The sequence below is a fragment of the Solanum lycopersicum genome, chromosome 11 (assembly GCF_036512215.1).
Source record: "Solanum lycopersicum chromosome 11, SLM_r2.1".
Taxonomy (NCBI): domain Eukaryota; kingdom Viridiplantae; phylum Streptophyta; class Magnoliopsida; order Solanales; family Solanaceae; genus Solanum; species Solanum lycopersicum.
This window is the reverse complement of record NC_090810.1, coordinates 56,170,100-56,179,597: the sequence shown is the minus strand read 5'-3', so window position 1 is coordinate 56,179,597 and position 9,498 is coordinate 56,170,100. Positions and strand designations below refer to the sequence as shown.

Sequence of the window (9,498 nt, the reverse complement as noted above, 5' to 3'; positions counted from 1 at the left end):
TTTTAACTCACTTTGACATAGTTATATTAAAAGTTATATAAAATTTTGAATTCATTTAACAATAATAATAGTAATAGTAGTAATAAATTTAATACTTGCATCTTAATTTAAAAATAATTATAACTATTACAGTTTTTAAATCAATCATCATCAATATCGTCAGCCAATTTAAAAAAAGTTATATGTTTTAAATCTTGCATAAGCTATATCATATTTTAATTTTAAATTATGACATATAAAAATATTCATACAACGCACAATGTCATTTGTTCTTACAAAAATATTAAGATTTTAATAATCATTAGTCGTACGTATTTCCTTTAGAAGGGTTCAATATTGTTATGTGTGGACACATAATTAGTAGTTGACTTAACAAAATACAATCCAATGGTTAGAGAAGTAAACTTTTTTCAATTATTTCATAATTGCTTTTGTGCTTCAAATTTTCACCCAAACTTTATTCTATTATTTCCTTGATGAAAAAATGTAAATCAAAAATGAAATTATGGGTACAAAAGGTGTTAATGAAGGGACAATAATTTATAAAACTGACTAAAAATGAAGGAAAATTGATTCACAATACAATAGTAAAAGAATCATTTATAATATTTTACAAAAAGTCAAATTCATGTGAAGCCCATCACCCTTTTTTTTAAATTATCAAATCAATTTGTGCACCTTAACTATTCAATAATACCTATTTCCTTTCACTAGTATCGTGTTAACACTACTCGAAAACTCTAAATTACATGGGGATTTTCCTAGGAATTAATATGAAAATCCACATAAAACACATTTTCCTGTAAATTTTCATACTAACTCCCAGTAAAATCCCCGTATAATTTGCTCTTTTCTTGTAGTGTAAATAACTCTATCTTTTAGATTTTCGACGTGAAGTGAACTTATTTAGTATTATCGACTTAATTCAAATCACATGTCCATTTAGAAAAAAAGTCATAACCGAAGTCTTAAAATTGCTTTTACTAGTATCAATTTTGATGGCTTTCTCTAGGGAATAGAACCTAATACTAGGACTAAAAAGAGTATGAATCTATTCCTGTTTGTTGGTGCCAATTGTGCCAACTAAACACTATCTATACGGAACAATAAATTAGATACTTATCGATATGGGTTGTGGCGTAGTAACGAAACTATTTCATTCTTTATAAAAAAATTTGGATTCGAACACTAGATATGAAAAAAAATTTATTGACGGTGTCACCCCAAATGAACCCTATAGTGCATGATTCAAATATAATCAAAACTTTAATACGATTTCCAAAAATCAAACAAAAAACAAATTAGATACTTATGAGATATTACTACTTTTTTTAGGTTGTGTTGGAGTTTGGATGTGGGGAGGGGGGGTGAGAGCTAGTGGGGGCAAAAGTAATCCTCAATTATTATATATCTTCAAAGATTCCATAAAATAAGGTCCACAAGAATCAAAATATTATATATATCTTATTCACAAATGTGATTTATGAAAATTATGGATGAAATAGTTGTTAAAAGTCAATTCAGGTGCATCTCAACTATTCCTCAAGATACTTTTATCATTTTTCACCTGGGGAAATATCAAAGTAATTCTAATCACTAATATTTAATCAGACGAGAAAAAATTACTAACTCTTTATTATCTTTATTGAATTTGAACCCTCAGTTCATTGACCGTTAAATCACACCTTAGATTTTAACGATTTTAATAAAATTAACATCACAGTCTAAAAGACTTTGTGGAAGGTCCTCAATTTTAGGTAAGAAAAGCATTAAAGCACCTGATAAAGTTAGGAAGCAATAACAAAGAACATCAATATAAAGCTATGTTACAAGTTAAACAACACATCCTATCAAAGTCTATTACCATTTTTATTGACCAAAAAAAAAAAACACCCCATTGGTTGAACTAGACAGGTAGTTAAGAATTTAAGAACCTATACATATAGTCATATACCAGTTTCAAACTACTTGATATTTTTAATTGTATATACAAACACATAACCCCCCACCCCACCCTACCCTGGCCTACCCCTCTTGAAGAATATTGGCTATAACTTATATGTAATGGTTTAAGTAAAGACTATGCTGTTATGGCCCATATGGATTTTTAAGTATGTGCATATCTTGTTCATGATGTTATGTCTCTAAGAACCATGTTGCTCTTGATCAAGATTTTCATTATCTTGTCATCATTTGGCTGTGTAGAAATTTCAGAATCAGAGTCAGAGTCATGGTTTGTGCAACAATATGTAAGACAAGGTCAGAGGAAATTTGAGTTGAAAACCAACAAGTTTTGGGAGTATGATGAGCAGTCCAACAGTTGGTTACAAGTGGATTTACCTTATGATTTAGTTTCTTGTTTCAATGATGATTGTACAAAAGTCAATAGAATTGATCAGACTAATCAAGAACCTGAAAAAGATGAGATCTTTAGTAAAGTTAAGGATGAGGGAAGTTCTTATACATATCTACCTTTGAGAAAAAGAGTCTCTTTGACAAAAATGTCTGAAGCATCTATTTGGATCACTGGTGTAAGTGGATCAATCTATGAAAGATTTTGGAATGGACTGCAGTGGGTTATAGCACCTCATGATTTGTCAATATCAGCAGGATATGCAGTTTCTGTTTTCATGGTCAATCATACAGTTCTTGCTCTATCAGAATCAGGATATATCTATCAGGTAATCATTAAACTATCTGAGACTAACGGGTTCGAGCCATGGAAGAAGTCACTAATGCTTGCATTAGGTAGGCTGTCTACATATCCTTCCTCGAACCCTGCTAACACGGGATGTTTTGTGCACCGGGTTGTTCTTTATTCGACTATCTGATAAATTTTAGTGAATATTGGATAGTGAGGATTCATATATTATATAATTCTCATGTTTATTTACCTTTGATGTAAAAAGGGTAATCTATGTTTTCTTTTTCCCACAGTTGCAGCTAAGTGATGATCAGCCAGTTTGGATAAATATTACACCAGCAAGTGATCATCAAACAAGTAAAGAAACAGAACTGATTCAAATTGTATCAGGAGTTGTATCCAGTGATAGGAAGTAAGTATAGTATATTCGTACGCTTGACTATTTCGATATTGAGGATTTTCTTGAGGAAAAACAAAGTTAAATTATGTTACTGCAGATAGTTGTGACTTGTGTGAGCTCCAGGCTAAGCTAATAACACCTTGAATTTGTCCATCAACATCAGGAGAATATACTTCTGTACGAAGAATGGAACTTTATTAGAACTCACCGAGGTTGATCCCATAAGGTGAGAACCACTCATATATATATGATTTGACTATGGTCGTCTTTGTTGAAGTGTGTGATCTTCACATCTAAAAGCTTAAATCACTAGAAAGAACACACATCAATCTCTGCTTTCAAATGAAATTAGGTGGACTAATCATGGAAAACCTCCCGGAGCAAATGTTGCAGCAATTGCGGATGCATCTACATTTATATCAGAAGTAGTCTTTACAATTAGGTAAAACAGCAAAAAAAAAAGATCCTATGTCTTTTGGTTCAATCCTTCGAATATATCTTATTCTTTGCCTAATGGATATAACGTTTTTGCGACAGTACTGCAGGAGATCTTTATGAATACGATCAGCGCTCAAGGCCATCATGGAAGAAGCATATACAAAAGGAGCCTTCTGATCAAGATACTTCTCTGAAACCATCTCTAGGATGCAGTTTAAAAGGAGTGAATGGAGCTATTTCAAAATCTTTGTTTCTCTTGGCTAAGGTACAAAGCTCTTTTTAGTCCATCACCTATACTTACCGATATAGTTTAGCAAAAAGAACACTGTACTAAGAAAAGGAAGGAAACTTAGTGGACTCTACCCCGTAGTAACTACGAGATTACCATAAGGATGCCTTCAGCATCCTAGGGGTCATGGACCAGCCATAAAACCTTGCTCAATAAGTGGAACGCATTAACCATTCACAACTACTGATGGAGGACTCGTTGATTAGTTCCAGTGTGCAGGTGTTAACCCCCATACATGGTCTTAACAGTAAAAGAAACTTTTCAGCTGATGATAAAATAATGCAAAGACTTCATGTCTCGAAAGACTTCCCTCTTGCTGGAAGGACAAATAGAGAACTGCGCGAAGAGTGCTAAAATGAGATCACTGCAACTTTATAGTAAATTGTTCGATGAAATTACATGATCCTCCAATTTTCCCCTGAATTTATCAATGTATGGTGTGATAAGTCAAGAATACTTTCGGAAATTGTTTCTCTAACTCCACGAGGTAGTGGTAAGGTCTCCGTACAGTCGACTCTTCCCAAACCCCACTTAGTAGGACTTGACTGGGTATGTTAATGTTAATCCATTTATTAGATAAACTTGATCTACCAAAGTGGTTTTCTGATCCCTTTCATGCCTACACTCCCATCTTTTAAAATCACTATCTATTTTGATGCAACATATATATAGTTTTGACTTCCTTTTTCTTGTAAATTTTTGAACATATGAAGGGAGGATATTTAATAGAGAGACGGTCGCAACAAAGGAAATGGAAATGGAAATGGATTAATCATGGAAATCCAAAAGATCATGTCTTGTCTTCCATTACATGCCTTTCTGAAGAAAACTTGGCTGAATCTTCAAACTCATTGTTTCTTACTACTGCAGCTGGTTACATTTTCGAATATCGAATTCCAGATCATTCAGGTATGATTTTGACATAACTCTTTTAAATGTGCTAATTCATTACTTAGCAACAGATACAGTATTCAACCGTTAATCTGCCTCGAAAAATTGGATCTTTGACATGAATACAGGCATTGACCAAGAGGACGATGTTACAGAAAGTTGGATCAATCATGTTTATCCTCCTTATGCCAAGGCTGCAAGAGGAATTCCAGGAGTGCAATTACATCCTGGCAGAATTATTTTCCCACTTGATGATGGTAGGCTTGGAGAGCTTCGCCTATCTGGTCTCGGTAGTGAGAATTCCGGACCGAATTATCAAATTAATGCCAGAAGAAGATCATCTCAGAAGTATGTATGGTTTCTAATAGATGCCCCGGAAACAGAAGGATGGAATGCAGAGTATTGCACTGAAGAACATGGACCGTCGAATTGCATTGCAGGCATCAAAGATGAAAACAACGAACTAGACCTCACAACATCGATAGCAAGAAGGAGAAGGACTAACAAAGAACAATACAGTTACATATCAGTTGATATGTCAGCTAGGAAAGCTGCTGAACCCGAGGGAGACTACAATATCCCGGATAACTGGATCAACAAAAATTTCAATCTGAGGGTGATGCATGAAGGAAAATCATTCTTCCTAATAACGGAGGGTGGACTGATTTTCGAGTATCTAAATTCTGATAATGTGTGGTTCTGGCTGAGGCATGATCATCCAACAGCTATGAGAGGTGCCCTTGGGAACTATAATGGTAGTTTGTTTTTGGTTGATGAGCAAAGGAGTTTGCTCATCAGAGAAAGAGATAGTGCTGAACTAGCATGGATTAATTGCACTGCTATGAAGAGAGGGAGGCAAGTAATCGGAGGTCCTCCGTGGGACGATCTACCAGGGAAATCTCGAAATGCTAGAAAAGAAGATGCACTTTTCTTTGTAAGCAAAAGTGGGAGATTGCTACAATTTGCAGTAAGTAGTACATATTATGTACAGTTTTCTAGTTTAGAGGTTCAAAAGGTGAGTATACGAAGAATGCTTTCAGCCTAATAAAATGAAGGCTAAAATGAGTGGCACTAAGCTTATATATCCTGAACTTTCTAAGCTTCCAGTCTTAATATTGATAAAATGAAGGCTAAAGTGTCATAACCTGTTTCTTAGGTTGCACTGAGAAAGTTCAAATGGAAAGATTGTCGGTATCCAGCCAGTACGAAGATTGCAAGCATTGCCGACCAGGAACTGCTCCGAGAGAACGTGGTGTTTGTCATTGGAAGGAACGGACGCTTATACCAGTATAACAAAGTTACTGAACTATGGCATGAGCATTACCAATCTCAACATTTGGTTCTATCAAGATCTCCTGGAACTGCAATGAGGTTATCTTCACGGTCACTGCAAGGTTCTCTTTTCATGCTATCCGCAGATGGTGGACTAGTTGAATATAATTGGAATCCGTCCAACGGATGGAATTGGATAGAACACGGAACACCAGATCCAAGTGTCATTCTTGTTGGTTCACCGGGACCATGCTTCGCAGGTGCTCATCTGTTCTTAATAGGTTCAGATGGAGAAGTGTATCTAAGGTTCTTAGACAATGGAACATGGAAATGGAGAAGCTGTGGCTTCCCATATATGGAAAATGAAAAACATGTCTCTGATAATCATGATCGTAAAGAAACTTGTACTTCCGATGATCTTGCTGATTGTTTAGAGAAAATTGAAGAAAACCTTCAAACCTTAAACAAAAACTGTGACTCCAAGGTTAGTTTTTATTTACTATTCCTCTACTTGCTTCTAGAATGTTTGGACTATGCTATACGGATTCTCCATCCGTTTGCATAATTTTGAGTCCAAACATTCATGATCTGGATGTGAATGAGCCGAATGACTTGTAATCGAATAAGTAAAACATTGGTATGGCCACACCTTTTCAAATCCTAAACAGTATTTGGGCTATGTTACATGAACAACCCAACCACAGGTTAGCGAGTTCTGTAGAACCTAGAGCTTCAGGTATGCATAGTCTAAAATCTATATTTCAGAACCCATAATGTCTACATTCTACATCAGCCATCGCCTAGATGCAGTTACGTTGGTATAGCACATCTTTTTGAATCCTAACATAACAGTACTGAATACTTATCCATGCAACAAAGTCTATTCAGAGTCTTACATTGGTTTATGAACAGGTGGCACTTACAAGACCGATTCCTTTTACAGAAGATACAGTCCTATTTGAGCTCAGAGATGGCAGAGTATGTAAACTTGAATTCTACTCAAAAACCTCATTTCTAAAAGCTGCTTGAATGTTTAGAGGTTTGAAAAGTCTTCATCATTTCATAAACTAATTCCCAGAATTGCCATAAAAACTGTTTTCTCTTTTAACAGATAGAAATCAAAGCTACTAGTAAAACATATTATTGATGCCAACGAACACACTGGAATGCGTATAGTCACTCAACTTTATCCGTTACAACGAACAAGTAACAAAATTATTTGTTGTCAACTAAATCAACTTTGATTTACACACTACAACAACAAAGTCAGTATATAATAGGTAAAGTTGAGTAACCATACTATTTCACTAGGTAGTTGTTACCTTTTACTAGCACAGGTACCGAGTAACTTAGTCTTTCATGGTTTAAGTAGATTAGAAGAAATCACCTAAAGTACGTTGTTTTGTATTTAAAACTCTTGTCTCCCATGACTTTAGTTGGCAGAAATGCGACGGACAGGAGATACAGATTGGACATGGTCACGTACGATTGGCACTCCTACTAGCCTCTGCGTAACGAGTTTCTGGGCAACTTTAGCATAATAACATCAAAAACACCAGGACAGGTGAAAAGATCAAGCAACAGCTTACAACTAATACATGTATAGGTATATATAGAGAGAAGAAAACTAGACAGAAATCAGAAAATAAATTAACTTGTACAGTTCTCAAACCATGTTTCTTTGTACAGAAACTGTATTAGAGTAAAATGCTTGTAAATCTACAATTTATCATAGTAAGATGCATTTACAAGTGTTAACAAGTTTATGTACTTCATTTTTATTTTTATTTTGGTTTCCCACTCGTTGTTCGAAGTCCACATTAGAGCCCCAAGTAAATCCGCACTGCGCACGGCAGGAACCATTCAAGGATGGCTCTCCCAACAAGATTTTCTCCATACTCAAAGATTCAAACTCGAGACCTTTGGTTATAGACAGGATATTTTCTTACTTTTGATAATGTTTGACATAATAAAGGAAAAAATTCATAAATAGAGTTGTATATAGTGGAAGCATAAAAGGCCTCATTAAGGGCCCGTTTGGATGGGCTTAATAAAAGCAGCTTTAAAAAAGTATTTTTAAAAGTGCTGAAACTTATTTTAAAAATAAGCAGTTATGTGTTTGGATAAAAGTGCTGAAGTTGTTATGTCAAACGTGAAAAGGGATAAATGGAAGAAAGAAATGTTAGGGTTATATGGGTAATTTGGAGATTGTATAAAAATATTAAGCACAAAAAGATAAAAATGTGGTCAACTTAAAACAGCTTATAAGCTAAAAATAAAAAAGCACCCCTACCCCAGCTTTTAACTTTTGGCTTAAAATAAGTTTTTTTTAACTTAAAATAAGCTATTTTGAGTATTGTCAAACAGCTAAATAAGTCAAAAACCAACTTTTAAGTCAGTTTGACCAGCTTTTAAGCTGAGTCAAACAGGCTCTAAGTATAGTTTGCCTATTTGCACATCACAACTATATTTTAAATGGCTATTATGATTCTGATTTGTATAATTCGTCCTTTTTATAAGTAATTATACAAAATCTTATTTAATTATATCTAAATGATTATGCAGTAATTAAGGAAAATAATTCCATAAATAATGGTCTTTTAGTTTAATTAGAATAAGTTGCCAAAATAAGTGTTCTTTGTGAGGAAACACAAAGTATTCATTGTTTTCATTCAATCAAAACTTCTTCAACATTAGAATGGTAACAATTGATTTTTTTTGGCTTAAACAACAAAAAGATAAACATCACAATATATTTATTACGAGTTGTATATTTTTCTATGTATATGTATTTTATATATTTCTTGGTTAGTTCGTGTCTATTTTTTATTAAGATCCTTTAGGATGGTATTAAGATATGAAGTAGTTGATTTGTTTGAAAACAATTTGTAGATAGATGTATACAATTGACATAATACATATATTGAACTCTAAACTTGGTTTCAAATTTAAACTTTGACCTCTAATTTTCATAATGCACAAACAGACACTTTAAATATCCAACTTTTGAATAAATAAACACATCAGTCCTACATGACACAATACACGTAGGACACCATGTAGGACATGTGTGTCTATTTGTTCAACTTTATACAAGTTTGAGTGTCTATTTGTGCAAATCCAAAGTTGAAAGACATAAATGTAATTTGAAACTAAGTTAAAGGGTATATTTATGTATCAAACATATATAATTTGTATAGAATTTCAGACTAAGTTTGTTTGTGCGTGACTTTGTCTAAACATATTGTATATAATTGAGTATATTCCAATTGTTTGTATCGCTTTGTATGTTTTACGGTTAGATTTGTATATGAGATAGATTTTATACAAGTCGTGGGTGATTATATTCTAAACATTTTGTGATTTATGAAATTTTTCCAACTTTATCAGTTTTGTACAAGTTACTGTTTGATTTGTATATTAGATAGAATTCATACAATTTGTTATATATTTTAAGTCAAAAAATGTAAATAATTGAGTAGTTTTTCTATTACTTTTATCAGTTTCATATATGTTACTGTTTAATTTGTATATTAGATAGATTTTATACAAGTCGTAATATAT

At 33.5% G+C, this 9,498-nt stretch overlaps 1 protein-coding gene across 2 annotated transcripts; it reads left to right on the top strand.

Moving 5' to 3' along the window:
* Window positions 1-1,844: 1,844 nt before the first annotated feature.
* Window positions 1,845-7,695, top strand: LOC101258129 (uncharacterized). 2 transcript variants are annotated; one of them, XM_010314961.4, is made up of 10 exons: window positions 1,845-2,681; window positions 2,938-3,056; window positions 3,208-3,270; window positions 3,397-3,486; window positions 3,582-3,747; window positions 4,485-4,680; window positions 4,791-5,629; window positions 5,819-6,418; window positions 6,847-6,912; window positions 7,371-7,695. In XM_010314961.4, the coding sequence occupies exons 1-10, from the start codon at window positions 2,139-2,141 to the stop codon at window positions 7,473-7,475; spliced, it is 2,787 nt and encodes a 928-aa protein (XP_010313263.1). In that variant the 5' UTR covers window positions 1,845-2,138; the 3' UTR covers window positions 7,476-7,695. The 2 variants fall into 2 exon arrangements, with proteins under 2 accessions (XP_010313263.1, XP_010313264.1); XM_010314962.4 differs by having other exon boundaries at window positions 1,851-2,681; window positions 2,944-3,056.
* The last annotated feature ends 1,803 nt before the right edge of the window (window positions 7,696-9,498 follow it).